This window comes from Taudactylus pleione, unplaced genomic scaffold (assembly GCF_031769625.1).
Source record: "Taudactylus pleione unplaced genomic scaffold, aTauple2 ptg000253l, whole genome shotgun sequence".
Lineage (NCBI taxonomy): Eukaryota > Metazoa > Chordata > Amphibia > Anura > Myobatrachidae > Taudactylus > Taudactylus pleione.
The window spans coordinates 2,140,710-2,161,872 of NW_028284655.1; the positions used below are offsets into that span (position 1 = coordinate 2,140,710).

At 45.2% G+C, this 21,163-nt stretch overlaps 1 protein-coding gene across 1 annotated transcript in view; it reads left to right on the forward strand.

Annotated features, from left to right (window-relative positions):
* Window positions 1–1,636: 1,636 nt before the first annotated feature.
* The window catches only part of LOC148515093 (cAMP-dependent protein kinase catalytic subunit alpha), a 59,981-nt gene continuing 40,454 nt past the window's right edge, over window positions 1,637–21,163 (forward strand). Inside the window, exons 1-2 of the mRNA XM_088480327.1 lie at window positions 1,637–1,843; window positions 12,266–12,373. Of these exons, the coding sequence (XP_088336453.1) occupies window positions 12,328–12,373 (46 nt within the window). The 5' untranslated portion in view covers window positions 1,637–1,843; window positions 12,266–12,327. The remainder of the gene's footprint in view (window positions 1,844–12,265; window positions 12,374–21,163) is intronic.

The following is a 21,163-nucleotide window of genomic DNA, read 5'->3' on the forward strand; positions in this document are numbered from 1 at the left end:
GAGACAGGGAGAGGGGATGAGGTTAGGGAGACAAGTGGAGGGGTCATGAGGTTGGGGAGACAGGGACAGGCCCGCTGAGAGCCGCGGTGGGCCCGGGTAATAGGCCTAATTGTGGGAGGCGTGCCCTCTTCCTGAAAAAAAAAAAGATTTGCAGCGGCGCTGGGGAGGGGGGCGCTCTGGGCCCCCTCAGCCCTGCTCAAAGCCAGGGGGGCGCGATCAGTGTGATTGCTCCCCCCCACAGGCATAGGAGACTGCTGTGGCTGATGCTCAGCAGCCACGAGCAGTCTCCACTACAGCTCAGCACATGCTGTGTGCTGGGCTGCTCTGAGGGAGGGGGAGCGGCGCCGGACCCGGGCCCCTCAGGAAGCCCGGGCCCCGGTAATCTGTACCCGCTCCCCCCCCCCTCTCGGCGCCCCTGGACAGGAAGAGGGGATGAGGCTGGGAAGACACAGGAAGGGTGGCATGAAGCTGGTGAGACAGGGAGAGGGGATGAGGCTGGGGAGACACGGGGAGGGGGCATGAGGCTGGGGAGACGTGGGAGGGGGAAATGAGGCTTAGGGATGGACATCGGAAAACCAATGGTTAGCAACCATTAATGTTCCCGATTCAATAAAAGTACTCTTCCCATCAAATTGCAGGTATTTGATTGTTGACAACTCCGATGCAACTTTCCGATGCCCATCCAATAGCTGACAGCCGGCGCTAGGCTGTGCTGCTCCCAGCGCCAAATGGAGTTGCCGCCCCTTTCCTCCTCCGCTCCCTCCCCGAGCTTAAATATTTCCTCTACCTCCAGGTGGGTGGTGGGCATTTCCTGCGCCCTCCGGATACAGTGGCGCTCCGGGCAACGGACCAGCTTGCCCATGCCTGGAGCGGCTACTGCTGACAGCTTCAATGCAGCTGCTGACATCCGAAGTGGTGTCTGCAGCTCAGCTATTGTGCGCATGTGCAAACCACTAAAATGCTTCTGTGCACAGAGTAATCATTCATGGTTACACCATCAGATGGTATCGATAAGCATCGCAGGATTTCAGGTCTGAAGCCAGGTAAAATAATGAGGCTGCATAGATAAGGGGGGGAGGGGGGAGGTTTGTGGCTGTAGAGAACATTGAGGGATAGGGCTGAAAAGACACATATTACAGTAAAGGGCATATGGAGGAAAGCTTATCAGGTAATATGACAATAAGATCCAACGCTCTACATAGGCCCTGTATATGTAATGTACTAGGCTCTATGGTTCCATAGCTGATGCACAGCTGCTTCCTGAGAGCTGGGATGAGACACATGACACTGCTGCACACGGTGTATGACGGTGTCACAAGTACCAAGCACCAGTTTTGCTTTAAAAGGCGGAGCTATCACGTTGCTATAAATAGAGTACTGACGTCGGCAGCCAATCAATGACACATCCTAATGTCCCGCCCTTTTGCTGTCACTCTAGCAATTTCCAGCCAATGGTGATCTGTCGAGGGCTGTGCTGCATGATTCCCACGCCCTCCTATTGGCCTCTTCCCGTCGTGACGTTACCATCGCCGTCTCCTGGGTGACAAGAGAGGAGCAGGCGGGACCATCCAAGCGATCGGCCGGAAAGAGGCGTCACCTGTGGATGGAAAGTGGACGCTGCTGATTGGCTGCTCCTGCCGACAGCGGGGCGAGGCTTCGGCAAGGATTGGCGACGTCGGCTGCATGACGCCAGGTGAGGCGTGGCCAGCAGGTGAGCAGCCGGGGTCCTAGAGGTATCGCAGAGGAGGAGGGAGAAGGCTCCGCGGCCTGCGGGTCCCAGAGGTGACGGGAGAGGCTGTGTGCGGGCTCCGGAGGTGTCAGAGCGGACGGAGGAGACCCCAAAGTACGTGCGGATATGGAAGGCCTAGCGGGAATGGAGGCGGCCTGGGCAGGGCAGCGTCAGTACGGTGCTATAGAGGAGGGCGAGGCCTGTCCGTGCTGCCGGGAGGCTGTGCTGTGCCTGGGAAGGTGGCAGCAGGAAGAGCGGCCTGAGGTGACAGCTCCCAGGCATTATCGCGGGATGATTCGGCCCGTTATCTGGGTGCTAGTGTTCACTAATGGCAGCTCTGACAGCTTATTACAGCAGTCATGGTGGCGGCAGAGGGCTGAGCTGGGGCCCATGTACATGTCTGATACACAGCGTAGGGTCATCTCTCGTACTGTATGGGATGTATATGGCTCTTACTATAGTGTGTTACTGTATGGGATGTATATGGCTCTTACTATAGTGTTACTGTATAGCATGTATATGGCTCTTACTATAGTGTTACTGTATAGCATGTATATGGCTCTTACTATAGTGTTACTGTATAGCATGTATATGGCTCTTACTATAGTGTTACGGTATGGGATGTATATGGCTCTTACTATAGTGTGTTACTGTATGGGATGTATATGGCTCTTACTATAGCGTGTTACTGTATGGGATGTATATGATCTTACTATAGTGTGTTACTGTATGGGATGTATATGGTTGTCACTATAGTGTGTTACTGCATGGGATGTACAGTCTGGTGCATAAATATTGGGACATTGCCAGAATTTTCATATTTTGGCCTCTATTCACCACCACAATGGCTTTGAAATGAAACAAACAAGATGTGCTTTAACTGCAGATTTCAGATTTAATTTGAGGGTAATTACATCCAAATCAGGTGAACGGTGTAGGAATTACAACGGTTTCTATATGTGCCTCCCACTTTTTAAGGGGGCAAAAGTAATGGGATAAACTAAACAATCCTAAATCTAATGCTGGGCATACACAGCCAGATAAAATGTCTGTCAGACCGACAGACATTTTATCTGGCCGGCTGCCAGCCGCAGATGTCGCCGGCATACACTGTGAGAGAAATCTCAGTGTATAGCCCGACATCCGCGCTCCGCCCCTGGGGGAGGAGACATTTCCCGTGTTCTTTCCATAGGAAGGAACACAGGAAATGTCTGTCTGTCGGCCGCACTGGGCATACACTGCCCGATGCGGCCGACAGTTACCGGATAAATATCGCATCGGACGGGCATGCTGGACAATCCTGCATGCCCAACCGAGCAATATTTAACCCTCGGTTGCCCGCACACACGCTACAATTATCGGGGCGATCCGCCGGTATCAGGCGGATTGCCCCGATAATTGTAGCGTGTATGGCCAGCATAACTTTCACTTTTTAATACTTTGTTGCAAATCCTTTGCAGGCAATTACAGCCTGAAGTCTAGAATGCATAGACATCATATGCTTCGGGTCATTGTCCATCTGCACTGTGAAGCGCCGTCCAATGAGTTCTGAAGCATTTGACTGAATATGAGCATATAATATTGCCCGAAACACTTCAGAATTCATTCTGCTGCTTTTGTCAGCAGTCACATCATCAATAAATACAAGGGAACCAGTTCCATTGGCAGCCATACATGCCCACGCCATGACACTACCACCACCATGCTTCACTGATGAGGTGGTATGTTTTGGATCATGAGCAGTTCCTTTCCTTCTCCATACTCTTCTCTTTCCATCACTCTGGTACAAGTTGATCTTTGTCTCATCTGTCCATAGGATGTTGTTCCAGAACTGTAATGTCTTTTTTACATGTTGTTTGGCAAACTCTAATCTGGTCTTCCTGTTTTTGTGGCTCACCAATGGTGGTGAACCCTCTATATCCACTCTTGTGAAGTCTTCTCTTGATTGTTGACTTTGACACGTATACACCTACCTCCTGGAGAGTGTTCTGGATTTTACCAACTGTTGTGAAGGGGTTTTTCTTCACCAGGGAAATAATTCTTCTGTCATCCACCACAGTTGTTTTCCGTGGTCTTCCGGGTCTTTTGGTGTTGCTGAGCTCTCCGGTGCGTTCTTTCTTTTTAAGAATGTTCCAAACAGTTGATTTGGCCACTCCTAATGATTTTGCTATCTCTCTGATGGGTTTGTTTTGATTTTTCAGCCTAATGATGGCTTGCTTCACTGATAGTGACAGCTCTTTGGATCTCATATTGAGAGTCGACGGCAACTGATTCCAAATGCAAATGTCACACCTAGAATCAACTCCAGACCTTTTACCTGCTTAATTGATAATGAAATAACGAGGGAATAGCCCACACCTGTTCATGAAATAGCTTTTGAGTTGATAGTCCCATTACTTTTGGCCCCTTAAAAAGTGGGAGGCACATATAGAAACCGTTGTAATTCCTACACCGTTCACCTGATTTGGATGTAATTACCCTCAAATTAAATCTGAAAGTCTGCAGTTAAAGCACATCTTGTTTGTTTCATTTCAAAGCCATTGTGGTGGTGAATAGAGGCCAAAATATGAAAATTATGTCAATGTCCCAATATTTATGTACCTGACTGTATATGGCTCTTACTATAGTGTTACTGTATGGGATTTATATGGCTCTTACTATAGTGTGTCACTGTATGGGATGTATATGGCTCTTACTATAGTGTTACTGTATGGGATGTATATGTCTCTTACTATAGCGTATTACTGTATGGGATGTATATGGCGGCGCTATAGCGTGTTACTGTATGGGATGTATATGGCGGCGCTATAGTGTTACTGTATGGGATGTATATGGCCAACACTATAGTGTTACTGTATGGGATGTATATGAGTCTTACTATAGTGTGTTACTGTGTGGGATGTTACTGTTTCATTTATATAGCCATCACTAGTGTTACGATGTTTGATTTATATAGCCATCACTAAAGCGCGTTCATTTTGTGTAGTAGTAGTAAGTTGTTGTTGTTAGCTGTGTTGGCATAGTAATTCTATTGTTGCTACATTCGAGCGTGAACAGCCATGGGAGCACACATTTCTGCTCGCACTCTCCAGAGGTGGCGAGCAGGAATATGATACGATAAATCCGTGGTTTGGGCGCGCTAACCAGGAGGGTTTAGTCATTTTGTAATATTTGGCCGTGACTTGTGCGATAAGGCACGGGCGTCAAAAACAATTGAATATCACACCCTTATCTCCCGTCACTTTAGACGGTAGATCGGGTGCGATAAAACCATTGAATCGCCCCCCCCATAAAGTGTAGATCACATACAATGACACACAGCAGCCTTGACCATGAACATGACAGATATAGGGAACACAACATTGCTTACCATGCACATCTAACACACCAGTGATTGGTATCTACATCACATACAATAACAGTACAGTGACGGCCATGTACCTCACATATAGTAACACTTCAGTGACGATCATATACTGTACATCACAAACAAGAACACTATAGTCACAATATACAGCATATAAATTAACACGCATTAGTGATGGCTATATAAATGTAACACAGTGCATATCGCTGCCACTCCAATGTCTTCTTTTTCAGCCGGTACCAAAAGTTTCTTTGGGGGCGATTCAATTCAGCGGCAGTTTGGGAGCCCAAATTCGTGACTTACATATAGCACACATCACAAGTAATTCTCATGAAGCACACTCCCGAACCTCACAGAATATAATTGTAAATGGCCATTCCCGGGATTTGCAGCAATATCACGCATTAATTCTACAATGTGAGACCAGGGAGAAGTGGATGAAAAAGTGGGTAAATCAGCCTGAACCCCACAAAAGTGCCACATAACATAGATGAAGAGTATTAGAAGGCTGGTAGTGGCCTTAAGCAAAGTATTGGATGTTTTTAAAAGGTGTGAAATGGTTATTTTGTTTTTTAGTAATGGTGGAAAAATGGTAGACCGCAAGTGTTTTTCAGCAAATGAAAGTCTGTACAGTATTTTGGGGTACAGAAAATTTGCATTTAATGTCCTTTTTACAGGTAGCGGTTCAGTTTTTGGGTGCCCCCCGCTGGGCATCTATACGATTGAGCACCCGACGGAGCAATTCAATTGCTTCTTCGTGTGGACGTCTAAATCCGCGGATGTACGCATTTCTACTAGCAGCCTCCTGAGATGCGAGAAGAAGTGTGTGCAAATTTCTTTGTTTTGGCGCACTAACAAATTCTTTAGACTGGTTTAGCCATTTTGTGCAGCTAAACCTGATGCTTTTAGGTGCGCTAAATACTAAAGGCTGTCCGAATGGAGAAATTATTGAATTGCTTCGTTGGGCTCTTATTCGTATAGACACCCAGCAGGGGGTGTAAAACATGTTGGAGAAAAAACTTTTAACTTGCAAGTGCAGAGCACTTTACCATAAATGCAACACCCACACATACCTGTCTCACATCATCATACCCGAGGGGTCGACCAATGTTTGGAAATTCTAGGAGCCAGTTAAACAAATCCTTAGGGACCAGACCACCGTGCCCAACCAAAATATGTGAAATCTTATATAGACTACCACACATGCCCCTTTCCATCCCCCTATGTATAGTGTGCCGCACACGGGGCTTCCCCGTATGTATAGTGTGCCGCTAATTTATAACAATATTATAGCGGGAGGACATTCTAATGAAATTAAATAGTCACTCACCAGCTGTGTACAGCTCCCTAGAGGAGCTGGCAGTGCTGCAGCTTCCTGGTGTTCACTACTCCTCCTTGTTGCCGACTGCGCTACAGCTCCCAGTGACCCGGTCACTCTCCTCCCCGTTGCCGGCCTCACTACAGCTCCCCGCGACCCGGTTACTCCTCCCTACCGGCCGCACTACAGCTCCCGGTCACTCTCTCCGCCCCGTTGCCGGCCTCACTACAGCTCCCTGGGGAAGCAATCGGGAAGCCGACTGCCTAAATACCGGCAGCCGGCTTCCCGACTGTCATATCCCGGCATGGGTGAAATGCCGGGTGTCTAGATGTAGACGCCCGCATTTCCCTGACGCCGGGAGACCGGCGCCCGGCATCCCGATCGTAGTGATGCCGGGCGCCGCAAACGGACAGCCGCGGGGGGGAGGGTTAGGTTTAGGGCTCCCGGGGGGGACTTAGGGTTGCACCCCCCTGGGAGGGTTAGGGTTAGGCTAGGGGGAGGGAGGGTTAGGCACCCCCGGGGGGGATTTAGGGTTAGGCACCCCCCCGGGGACTTAGGTTTAGGCAGTGGGGAAGGCGGTGGTTAGGGTTAGGCACCCCTAAGGATTGAGGGGGGTTAGGTTAGATACTTAGATACTTACCTATCCACGATCAGGATTTGCCATGCGGCCGGCGGTATTTCATGCCCATTCCGCTCCCCGTGACCCGGTTACTCCTCCCCATTGCCGGCCACACTACAGCTCCCCGCAGCCTGATGGCTCTTCTCCCTGGTGTGCTACAGCTAACTTTGGCCCAGTTAGTCTACTCCCCGCTCAAGGAAGTGCAAGTGGGGAGTAGACTAAATGAATTGGAAATGAATTGTAAGCATGGAGATTACTTTTACTGGTCAAATCACATTGCTGACCTAAATTCCTGGCACATTGCACTGAATTTAATTGCCCCCCATTGTGGTGGTGGTGGTGTTGAACACCAGGAGAACAGAATGTATTGCAATTCTGACAAACATGATAAAGTAAATCACTTGGGAGCCTTGCAGTGAAATCTGGGAGCCAGGGAAGCTGGACATCCATGTAATCCATAGAAATTATCTCCAACTATTCGTAACTTTGTTGGTGCTATGGGGGAATTCAATTATGTTTATGGGGCTGTAGTTCCTGGCTTAAGTGCCCAGAGCTATTCAATTGACCACATCGCACGGCACTTAAACCGGGAGATGCACCTTACCGCTACTAATGCCCCGGGCTTTAAGTGCCGCATGCAGTGCTATTACTGTACGCTACAACACCGCAACTAGCCCCAAAGCGCGGATTTCTGCTCGCACCTCAGGACTGTGCAAACAGAAATCTGCTAGTCATGGTTTTACAGTGCGGGCAATTAAATAGCTTCAGGCACTTAATCCGGGAGCTACTACCCTGCGAAAAGAATGGAAATATGCTATCCAAATCCCCTCTTAGATTCTCTAAAGTGGCAAGCCCTAATATACAGTATATGCTATGGATTGAAGATAATCTAGTATGTTATTGTTTGTTATTTTTTTACACTTGATGTTATTAAGGAATAAGGTTTATGGTAGCAGCTGCTTAACCGGTTTAGTTGCCAGAGCATTTATCTAATAGTTTTTGTAGGTAAATACTACTCTTCAGAAGGCTGATCATATGCAGACTTTGGCCTACATGTTACCTACACGTATGCCGGATTTATGCTCATTATCCCCAGGCATGACCCGTCAGATACTCTTTGGTAGAGATTCTATCTAACCATGTAAACAAATGAGCATTATTGACTCCTATATATGGTTATATTAAGTAAGAAAAGAAAAGGCCACAAGGCCGGGCATTTACATGAACCTTTTTGGACAGAGCACGTAAACAGTCTGAACCAACTTTGTGAACAATGGTTCAGCTTGTAATTTAAAATATATGTCCTTTTCATTATATTACTATATATGTGTGTGTGTGTGTGTATGTGTGTATATATATATATATATATATATATATATATATATGTGCAACTCTGCTAGCGTCGGGCGTCTTTTTTTTTATGAAAATGCTTTTAAGTCGCAATGTGAAGCGACTAGGATGCACCAGGAGACGGCTGCTTAGTGTGATCTGCGACACTTTTGTATGACTGAAGCTGCACACACACACACACAACGATTTAGTAAATGAACAAACAATTTTTGCATATTCCCTTACTGAAAATCGTTGAGTTGGTCAGTCTGACTGAACTGCAAATGTGAACGCGCATGAACGATAATCGTTTGTTTTAACTCAGAAAGTGAACAATTGAACAATAAATTATATAGTTATCGATAATCGCTCAAAAAATCGTAGTGTGTGTATGCACCTTGAGTCTGCAAATGTAACGTGGAGTAGAAAAAAAGGTGCAGCCGCTGCCTCGTAGCACTTTGTATGTTGATTGAGAGACTTAGTTGGACTCAGATTCACTAATCGCATCGTATTGCAACTTCGATGCATTCTTGGCAAAAAAGACACCTGGCGCTAGTCTCACGGGACTAGGCGCGTGGAGAGCGACAGTTTGGCGCGACTGCAGCAAAGACGAGTGGGACGCATCTGTATATTTATTAATAATAAGTTTCTTATATAGCGCAACATATTCCGTTGCGCTTTACAATTGTACAATTGTAAACATTAATGGAACAAAACTGGGTAATAACAGACAGATCTGTAGGTAGGAAGGCTCTGCTTGCAAGCTTACAATCGATAGGATATGTGATATATATTCTAGAGCTACGCTAGTGTGTGTGTGTGTGTGTGTGTGTGTATGAGGTATAGTTTCCTGTATGGTCTGGAATGTTCATCACACAGATTGCTCCCTGCAAAAATATATGAACACCTGAACATCACACAGGTACTATGTTGTACTTATGCATCTCATTCCAAAACCTTTGACATACAGGAACATTAGTGAGGTTGGGCACAGAAAGTTGGACAGTGTGGCTTGGCTCAGTCTGCTTTTCAATTAATTCCAAAGGTTCAAGATCAGGGTTCTGTGGAGGCTAGTCAGATTCTTCTACACCAAAATCACCAAACTGTTTGTCTTAACTCCTCGCTTTGTGTCTACGGCATTGTCCTGCTGAGCCAGGAAAGCACCTTGCCCAGGCTGTTGCCACAAATTTGGAAGAGCACAATTCTCTAGAAGGTCATTGTATGCTGTAGCTTTAATTTCAATTAAATTTTTGCTGGATTTAAGTGGCCAAGTTCAAACTATTAAAAGCAGCCACAGTCTATTAGTCCTCCTCCACCAAACTTTACAGTTGGTAGTATGCATTTGGGCAAAAAGCATAATCCTGGCATCTGCCAAACCCAGATTCATCTGTCAGATGGTGAAGCATTGTTTATCACTCCAGAGTACGTCTTAACTCTTCTCCAGAATTGAATGGTGGTGTGCTTTATACACACACGTTTAGCATTGCACATAGGGATTTGATGTTTGTGTGAGGCTGCTTGGCCATGGAACCCAATCCATGAAACTCAAGACAAACCGTGATGGTGCTGACATTGCTTCCAGAGGCAGGTTTGAACTCTGAAGTGACTGTTGTAACTGAGGACTGATGATATTTATGCGCTACGCGTTTCACTGCTTGGTGGTCCTGTTCTGTAAACTTGTATCACCTACTGCTTCAAAGCTAAATTGCTTTTGATCCTAGACATTTCCACGTCACAATAGCAGCACTTACAGGCAGCTCTGGCAGGGCAGTAATCTGACAAACTGACTTGTCAGGAAAGAGGCACTCTATGGCCGTGTAACATGGAACAGTCCCTGAGCTCTTCAGTCCACTCTGCAGCTAATGTGTGACTATGGAGATTGCTTGGCTCTGTTTGCATGTTCTGTGCAGGTGTTAGCAGTGGGTGTGGCTGACATGGCCAAATACAGTAATTAGACAAGGTGTCCACATACCTTTTGGCCGTGTAGTGTATATCGCACACAGAGCTCTCGGTAAAGCATTATTAATTATTAACAGGTTCTTATATAGGGCAACATATTCAGTTGCGCTTTACAATTGGAATCAACAATAATAGAACAAAACTGGGTAGTAACAGACAGATATAAAGGTAAGAGGGCCCTGCGCAGAATAGAATCGAGCCCTTAGATTTATTGTGTGTTAGCACTGAGGGTGATTCTGAGATGGAGCAAAGCAAAAAGAGCAAGTAACTTTGTTTCTGGAACAAACCATGTTGAACTGAAGGGAGTCAAATACATGTGTTATTTTTGCCTGCAGGGTAAATACTGGCTGCTTTTGTATGTAGCCCACAAATGCTGGACAGCTTTATTGGTACACTGCAATTTATATCTCAGTTTGGACACACCCCTCCCAGATCTAAAGCTTTCTACACATTTTACATCTGCCTCCACATGCAATTCTGTTGCATAGAAATCCCTCAGTATCAGACCTATTAAGACATAGCTTTCCTTTTTGTTACAAATATTGCTACTTTACCTTTAATAGATGTAAACCATGCACCAATATTGTAGCAATAATTGTTATAAATAAAATGTGAAGTGAAAAAACAAGGAGATTCGGAGTAAAGTGGCCCAAACATCAGTTGCCCGATTTCCACCGTCCGCTGATCGGCAAAATCCAACATGTTGGAAATCCTCAATTGGTCAATTACAAACTTTTGTTTTTTTTGGTCGGAATCAAGGAATTTAAACCTGTTGGAGTTTGTCAAATTTTTTATTACATAATCGTCTGCAAAATGCAGAATTGGGCAGATTGCTTGCAGTGTATGGCCCCCATTACATACCTGAACTATGACAGTAAAATATGTTATCCCGTGCCACACTGACGTTGTATTGCAGATCTGCCCACATTCAGCTTGAACCCACATTCCCTTCATCCCTCCACTGCAATTATATTTGTTGAGCTTTGGTTTCAAAGGGTGATTTGGGTGACTTAGTCTGGTCATAGAGTCATCTTGTCTTAGATACTGTCCCAATTTTATTTTTGCTTTGTAAAATGGGCAACAGACCTTGTAATCCTGGAGGAGACCATATAACAATCAAAAGTAGTTGCTATCCTGCTTCCAGTGTTTGTAGAACTCTTGCCAATAAATATGCCTCCCAACCGCTTCATCTAATGTCCACTGTAGACTGTTTCTCCCATCTTATCACATAGGGAAGTTGCCTAATGTGAAGGAAAAGTAACAATATAGTTGTCTAATGGGTTCTGGATGCTGATATGTTCTTTAGAGATGCTATTGATTGGAGTACTTGTGAGAGTGGAAACTTGTCTGAGGGTGATATGTTAAATGTTCTTCGGAAATATGGGTCGGCTTGTATTACAAATAAATTTATAACACTAACTGTTCTGTACAAACACCTAACGGGCCACCAGGTGACACCAAGGGCATCATCTCTCAAGGGAAAGCGGGGTTTTGGAAGAGTAGGGTAGCGAGAGTATGCAGCAGGTTTGTATTAGCCTCACTTGGCTGCTTTGTGTTGTCTGGGAACCCAGCTCCTTCCACTATGTAATGCTCTGTTTCTGGCTTCCACTTACCCCATCAGATTGTGACTGTGTCCTGTCACCTGCAGCCCTCTTTTCATTAACATGACCATGCAAGTGTTCAGGCCTCTGCACCCACCGCTCCTGTTGCTGGGAGCACTACGCTATGTTATATGATTACATTTCAGACTGTAAAGTGAAGTGGAAAGGGGTTTTCCAACAAATAATTATTAGTGCATTTTCTCCTGTTCCTAGAAATGCTAGTTTATATTGAGAGAGAAATGGTAGGTGGGTTAGGAACCCAAAGAGAGGGCTCTTGCTGAGTTCTGATGAAAGGAAGGAGCCCCATTTCAATCCGTAAATAGATTATTCTCTGTCATCACAGGTCCTAGAGATCTAGGTGGGGGGCGTCTGTCCTGGTCCTAGAGGTCCTGCCCGCCCCCCACCATGGGCAACGCCGCTACGGCCAAGAAAGGCGGTGAGCTTGAAAGTGGTGAGTACAAGTTATGTTTTCTTCCAATAGTAGCTCAGTCTCCTTTTAGTATGCTACATATTCATCTGTGAGCTGTTTATTTGAATATGATGTTACTGTGACATCCTGTGAATGGTCTACAACAGTGGTCTCCAACGTTAATTATAGAGGTGTGAGCTACTGTAGAAAAAAAATAAATCTAATAACTGAACAATTGAAGGTAATTTAATGAAAATGGAAAAAAAATAAATGTTTCATAGAAAATAAAATGCATTTAATTATTACAACAATATTGTTGTAGTTTGTAAATAAAATTTAAGCACAGACGCATTTCACTGTTAATTACCGGCTCCAAGAAGGTAGGTACAGTAGAGGAGCAAAAGATATAGACAGGGCTGCTGTGTGATTTTCCGGCAGGGCTGGACGGGAGTCGCTCGCTCCGCTGTAGGGTAGACGTCGTGGGTAGAACCACAGGGAAGCACATCAGGTGATTGCTGTAGAGGTTGTGGCAAACACCTGACGTGCTTTCCCTGTGGCTTCACCCATGACGTCGATGCCACAAGGGAGCACATATCAGAGGTCACTTCCTCCTAGTTGACTTGGCAGTACTGCAGCTAGGTGAGGTACCAAAATTAAGACCGCGAGCTACAGGTTGGACACCACTGGTCTACAATGATGCATGAATGCATGACGCACATAAGCCGCGTTCTCATAAACCACTGAATAATATCATGTGCGTAAAATTTTAATTGCAATTTAGTTCTGCCATTGTGATAAACCAATTCTGTCAACCAATGATGTGGTCTGCACATCACAAATCATTTTTTAATCTAAAACAACTGATATATTTATCTATTTTCTCAATTATTTTAAACCTTTACTATCTGGGTTGTTGGACAGATTGGTTTTCCTACCTTGGACAAAAGTGTTCTCATGCAGATTTTATACATATCCTATGTTGGAGCTCTGCTTGGTGTAGATGGGGTTTGATGATATTCCGTTGCGCTTTACAATTCATGAACTACTACAAAATATATCCTTGTCTTTGTCATTCTCCGATGTTACTGGTCATTCAACTATGCTGGTACATAACCACATACATATAGTGCATCCGGAAAGTATTCACAGTGCTTCACTTTTTCCACATTTTGTTATGTTACAGCCTTATTCCAAAATGGAATAAATGTAATTTTTGTCCTCAAAATTCTACGCACAATACCCCATAATGACAACGTGTAAAAAAATTTTTTTGAGATTTTTACAAATTTTATAAAAAAAAAAAAATCGCATGTACATAAGTATTCACAGCCTTTGCCATGAAGCTCAAAATTGAGCTCGGGTGCATCCTGTTTCCACTGATCATCCTTGAGATGTTCATACAGCTTAATTGGAGTCTACCTGTGGTAAATTCGGATGTTTGGACATTATTTTGAAAGGCATACACCTGTCTATATAAGGTCCCACACTTGACCGTGCATGTCAGAGCACAAACCAAGCATGAAGTCCAAGGAATTGTTTGTAGACCTCTGAGACAGGTTTGTCTTGAGGCACAAATCTGGGGAAGGGTACAGAAAAATATCTGCAGCTTTGAAGGTCCCAATGAGCACAGTGGCCTCCATCATCCGTTAATTGAAGAAGCTTGAAACCACCAGGACTCTTCCTAGAGTTGGTCGGCTGTCTAAACTGAGCGATTGTGGAAGTAGGGCCCTAGTCAGGGAGGTGACCAAAAACACGATGGTCACTCTGTCAGAGCTACAGCATTCCTCTGTGGAGAGAGGAGAACCTTCCAGAAGGACAACCATCTCTGCAGCAATCCACCAATCAGGCCTGTATGGTAGAGTGGCCAGACGGAAGCCACTCCTTAGTAAACAGCACATGGCAGCCCGCCTGGAGTTTGCCAAAATGCACCTGAAGGACTCTCAGACCATGAGAAACAAAATTCTCTGGTCTGATGAGACAAAGATTGAACTCTTTGGCGTCAATGCCAGGCGTTATGTTTGGAGGAAACCAGGGACCGCATGAAGCATGGTGGTGGCAGCATCATGCTGTGGGGATGTTTTTCAGCGGCAGGAGCTGGGAGACTAGTCAGGGTAGAGGGAAAGATGAATGCAGCAATGTACTGGGATATCCTGGATAAAAACCTGCTCCAGAGCGCTCTTGACTGGGGCGACGGTTCATCTTTCAGCAGGACAACGACTCTAAGCACACAGCCAAGATATCAAAGGAGTGGCTTCAGGACAACTCTGTGAATGTCCTTGAGTGACCCAGCCAGAGCCCAGGCTTGAATCCGATTGAACATCTCTGGAGAGATCTGAAAATGGCTGTGCACCGACGCTTCCCATCCAACCTGATGGAGCTTGAGAGGTGCTGCAAAGAGGAATGGGCGAAACTGCCCAAAGGTGGGTGTGCCAAGCTTGTGGCATCATATTCAAAAAGATTGAGGCTGTAATTTCTGCCAAAGGTGCATCAACAAAGTATTGAACAAAGGTTGTGACTACTTATGTACATGTGATTTCTCAGTTTTGTTTTTTTTTTTTTATTAAATTTGCAAAAATCTCAAAACTTTTTACACGTTGTCAGTATGGGGTATTGTGTGTAGAATTTTGAGGACAAAAATGAATTCCATTTCGGAATAAGGCTGTAACATAAAATGTAGAAAAAGTGAAGCGTTGTGAATACTTTCCAGATGCACTGTACCAAACCATGCAATATCTGAAGATTCTCGTTTATTCCTATTGAAATTACTTTGGCTAAACATATCTCTCAATATTTATCCATGCAGCATCAGGACAAATAAGCCCCAGCACAAAACTGCGCAAATCCCGTCCCAAGTTTACAGGCTCCGCCCACACAATTGTATTGTACTTTAATAACCAAGCTCACTTTTGAAAAAGCACCACCCATTTCCCCACATTACCACCCCTCTTAAAGTCAGCAAATCAGGACGCTGCTGCTGAAATTGCTACAGAAGGATGTAACCAGTACACCCACCATTACTGCATCCCTATAAGTAACCTGTAACTGCGACCACCAGACGCTACTGTATGACAGGCGGACCGCCTTCCTTACTCATTTGAAGAACGGTTCATAATAGGAATGAATTTAATAAATTGTTGTCTTTATTCTAAAACCACTAATGTTATATTGTTTTATTATCAATATGGTTTACAATAAGGGTTGTATTATAAGTAACCTGTTTAACTTGATGTAAAAGTACTTGGTCTGTAGCATTGCACTTTTATATAGCCTGTAAAACCTGGGGCATATCACGGTGCAAGGCTAGTTATCCCATATATAATTCCTGCCGATCCCATAGCTGTCTATAAGGTCCGTTGTGGAACACTGAATTAGAGGAAGTAATGAATTGGCCTCAGATAACCGTCTGCTGCCCCACCCTCAGTTATCAGTCTAACACAGCAGCTCCACTCCATATTACCAGAGCTCTGCTCTTCTCCATAAACTATCCCATAACACAGCAGCTCCACTCCATATTACCAGAGCTCTGCTCTTCTCCATAAACTATCCCATAACACAGCAGCTCCACTCCATATTACCAGAGCTCTGCTCTTCTCCATAAACTATCCCATAACACAGCAGCTCCACTCCATATTACCAGAGCTCTGCTCTTCTCCATAAACTATCCTATAACACAGCAGCTCCACTCCATATTACCAGAGCTCTGCTCTTCTCCATAAACTATCCTATAACACAGCAGCTCCACTCCATATTACCAGAGCTCTGCTCTTCTCCATAAACTATCCTATAACACAGCAGCTCCACTCCATATTACCAGAGCTCTGCTCTTCTCCATAAACTATCCTATAATATGCAGGGGATTATATTCGGGCCAATATGTGTATGCGGCCTGCAGAGGAGCACTGTCTGTCTATCTCCCTTGGTGTATGATCCTTCACCCAAGTGATCCAGGCACATGTTCTGGGTGCTGTGTAACTTTGACCACCTACATGTAAGGGCAAATTAGACATAGGTCCTGCTGTTGATAATTAGACCATACTTATGACTAGTGCGGGTGGCTACAGGAGACAGAATTACTGCCTAATGTTAATGCGAGTACCAACACGTCTCCATACATATTGTCGCACCGACCACTGTGCTTCTGTCTGCAGTGGCGTATGTCCTCATTCGTATCCGCACTTACACCTGCCCCATACTGGGTGCGGAAGCATGTATCCCTTCTCCGTACGGCTAGCACGGAAGTCTGGCTGCTGTACCACGCGATGGAACTTTTCCGTGTGTTTGAAGGTAACCGCCCAGTTCATGCCCAGAAACAACCGTTTCATGGGCTGTGGGAACCAATCATGCATAGAGCAAACCTGACACTCTAACATCCTCCGTCAAGGTGAATATGCGCAGGCAATTTGCTTTTTGTGGTGCGATTGCAGTCGGCATCCTGCTCTGTATCGGATCTTTTTACTGAACTGTGAAAATCTTTATTCCTTTTTTGATTTTTTTTTTTTTTGTATCGTTTCTTGGTTTGCACTCTTTTATATGATGTATAATTCCATCTCAGTAGAGGTCTCTTGAAGGAGAGCTATATAAATAACCGTTTAGTATAGCGATAGAAGGGGGAGCTGTTCGGTCATTCTGATGTTAATGGCACCGCTTATACCTGTGTATGGTTCTCATGGTAGGAGGTGTTGTGTCTTCCTCCTGTGAGTATTTAGAGATGATGAGTAAGGTCTTTTGCCAGAGGGACTGTATTGGAGTCATTCTGTTTGTCCTACGTAAATTCTGTTTGAGGAGACATGGAGAACAATCTAAGGGATAAAGCTGTAATTTGCTGGAATATAATGGGTTCAACAGGAAACCTGGTGACTGGGCAAAAGTGTCCAAGTCTTCTGTAAATAAGTGGTTAATAGTACAACACTGCAGGTCATTGGTAATGAGCTTTTATCCTGGATTAATCCACTTTAGCAGTTATTAATAGCTAGCCCATCCCCTCATAACAGGGTCAGTTGCATCTCTTCCTGCCCCCTCTCCTCTACCACCTCCTGTCCACTGGTCTGCAGAGCGTCACACCCACTGACGGTGGATGCTCCATCTCTGCAGCAGATGCTCTCCTCCACAGTGGGCCTCGTCCGGCGCTGGAAACTGGCTACATCTCATCTCACCTCCTCACCCCCTGCTCTGGACCGAGAGGGGCTGGAGCGCTATGGTACAGGATTCAGTTATTGTAACAAAGTGGGATATGACTTCTGAGAAGACATAACTACAGTATGTGGTGGTTTAATGATGTACAGGATTGTTTGGGGGTCATGGAGGTTGAGGTATTCTGAAAGGGTTTGGTTTTTGATGCTGGTAAGGCCAACGTTGCATTGAAGTAAAACATTTAGCCCTCATTTATATGGGGTTTCTTTTCAGTGATTGTTCTTAGAAAACTAAATAAGAGAATGTAGCACATGAGTCTGTAGTGAGGCTGCAATGCACTGTCCCAAACCAATATACAGGGGCTTAATATGTATCAACAATTAAATTGTGACTGTCACTGCTTCAGGGCCTTTAAATGAAAACAAAAGTCTCATTGGCCGCTAGCACCATTTTATTAAATAATTGGCCGTGTTCAGCCCGAGGCAGAGCGAGCTTCAGGTTCTGTGGAATTTCACTGTGAGCGGATGGAAAGCCCATAATATTTACACTGACAATAAAGCAGGCTCTATAGCCAGTTCTGTTTAGCTGTGGGAGTGGCTGCGTCCCAAATGTCTGCTCACTACTGCAACTCGGAGGGACGGAATGAAACCTCCTTACAGACCGCCTTGTAGTGTGTGTGCTCCGTGATGGCGTCGGGGGTAACGTGGGGTAGTTAAAAGCAAAGTATTGCAGAGCATGTGGCCAGCGTTACCTGAAGTATATAAATATATGGGGGTCTTCCTTTTTTATTTTAGAGTGAAACATTCCCTAAATGGCTTCTTTTTTGTTTTTTGGTTTAATTTGAGCCTGCAGCAAGCAAAAAAGGGGGAACTTTATGGGCTCTATGAAATTGAACTAGTAAACATCTGATTTCTGCATAACGTGTATATAAGTTTGGATTATTCTATAGAAATGGAGTAATGGGGGGGGGTGCACACTGAACATGCTTCAAATCATTCCAAATATATTTTAGACAATTGTTATGGAGTTTCCTGAAAGTTTAATTTTTTCTCTTCAGCCTCCTTCTGGCATAGGGTTTTCCTCACTTACTCCTATAGGTCGCCCAAGCACGTGTTATACTGTATTGATTGTTCTCGGCCATGGACAGACTTTCCTTTGACAGCTTATTGGAGTAAAAATCTTTTTAGTTTATGGGTTTTATATTGTGAAAAATGTGTAAAGCCATCACAAAGCTATATTTAGGCAAATGCCATCACCATAACATCTCACTGGTTGGGTCTGGGTACTAGATTTGTATGACATGGCTCATGGGGCCAGAGACCGAGAGAGGTATGCAGTTTAGTTTATTTCCCCAATAATTCCTAAGCACAGTGTGACTCCCGTGCTGACATAGTACGGCTGCTGTTTCCTGCCTCATCTAGAAATGTTGTAAAATGTAGTTTCATATTCACTTTGACATCGCTTCATATTCACAGCAAGTCTGGGTATGATGAGTGACCTATAAAAAGTTTCGGTACTTGTGTACTTTACGGACTCATTGCAGAGAGAACCCAATGAATGTTTTAAATGGTACTTGTGTACTTTACGTACACAAGTACCGAAGGTTGTCCACACCTAAAGAAGAAAGTTGTCCCCTCGTGGGCTCGCTGTGCTCGCCAAGCTTCGGGCTCGGTGGCTATCCACCAAGCATATCAATTGGTATATTTAATTGGTATGCTTGGTGGATAGATAATCTGCTGCATATTTAATATGCGGTGATAATAATCTTGTTAATTTTGCTGGCTGGTATAGATTTTAAGCAAAGTAGCGTCCGTCACCGGAAGTGACGTTTTTGACGCAATATGATTGATGGGAGGTGATTAAGCACGCTCCTTGGGCACTTTTTCAATCAACACTAGGATAAAAGAGGCAGTTGTGTCAGGGTAAGCTATACCACTGTATCCATTGTTGTAGATGCTGTTCATTTATAACCTGTGTTGCTACTCTTGAAGGTCACAGATTGTGACCGAAACGTCGAGTGATTTACACTATGTGAATTAAAATTGGATTAACTTTTTACAAGCCTGGTGAGTGCCCCTCTTTTTTTTGTTTTACACAATTGGCGGAGTACCATTCAGGACTCCACTATTGTGGTGGACAAACCAGCATTATCTGCATACATTTGTGTTTGATGTGAGTGCTGCCTTTTTTTTTCTGATTTTATATATATATATATTTTTCTACTTCAGGGTCCATAGGGGGTCCACAGGGTTGACCTTGGGGTATAGGTTGGGAACCAAATCCGGGCACCACGCAGTTAAAGCTTTTAGCTCCCAGGATGCACTTGGGTCCACTCTCCCTATAACCCCACCCCCAAGCCAGAGGCACCTCAGTTTAAGTTGGTGCCCGGCCGGAGTCGGATCACCGTTTAGTGCAGTGGGGAGCTGATTAGCAGCCCCATAGCTTTATTTTTTCTAAAGGACAAAGTTTTTTTTTTTTTAATTTTTACTTTGGATTCTTCAGAGCGGCAACGTCGGACTGTCCATAGGACGTCTAAGCTGCCGCTCCGTCACCCCACCGGCGCTGAGACGCCAGTACAGATCTGGGGATCTCAGCGGGACCCCAGAGTCTGTACTAGCCGGACTCTGCGGGCGCCCAGGACTGCTGCCGGATCCACGGGGAGCAGGTAAGGCGCGGGTCACCGCTTGCGGTGATCCGCGCATTTGAAATGCAGTCCTGTGGCTCCGGTCTCTGGGGACAGACCGGAGGCGCCGGCAGTGGCGGCGGGCCCCCCATACCCCGTGTGTCCAGTAGACCACCAGGGACTTGGTGTTCGGTGCAGGGAGCCGGCGTCCCGGGGGTTAATAGCCGGCCAGGGGAGGCAGCCTTCCCTGTTACAGCGGCTCCTCCACTCAGCTCAGCGCGCCTTTCAGTATCTATAGTCTGGCGTCGCTGAGCTGCTTCCTCCGCGGGCCACGCTTCTTCTGAGGTCTCCAGCGGCCATTTCTCTGTGGTGCAGCAGAAATCTCTGGAGATGGCAGTTGGTCCAGTCCCCCTGCGTACCTCACCATCAGGTCAGTGTACACAGCGCTGTAGCCTTCCCAAACACTGAATCTGGGTAAGTTGCATGCAGTGTAATAGTGCAGTATATTATATGACATGTTTATATATATATATATATATATATATATATATATATATATATATGTATATATCTGCATTGTATGTGACTTATGCTAGTGCTGACTGTACTTTATTCTCTCACCTGTCAGTGTATATCTATCCCTTTTCCTTATCTGCCCTAATACATCTGTACTTGGGGTGGTTCTGAGAGCTCACATTTATATACTTGTTAATATTTGTGAGGTTTGTCACATACTGTTGCGCGCCGCACGTTGCCATATTTTGAGTGGAACTGTGTGTTGCATACGCTGAAAATGGGTCCCTGCAGCTAATTTTTAGTATCAGTCAGGACCAGTATAGCGCTGCTTGATCGCAAGGCTTGGTCAGATATGTCTGACCAGGAGATAGAGCGTTATACTGCACCCATTTTTACTATCCTGCAAGCCATGTGCTGCAGGTGTTAGTGCGGAGGATTTAACTCTTAAAGGGTTCTGTATGTGGCGTCATCGGGTGCCGGCCCCTTTCACGACCCCCTTGGGCGGTTTGTTTTCTCGGGATCCTCTCAGTTGCGGATCGCCGGGCGGGCCCCATTGTTGTACC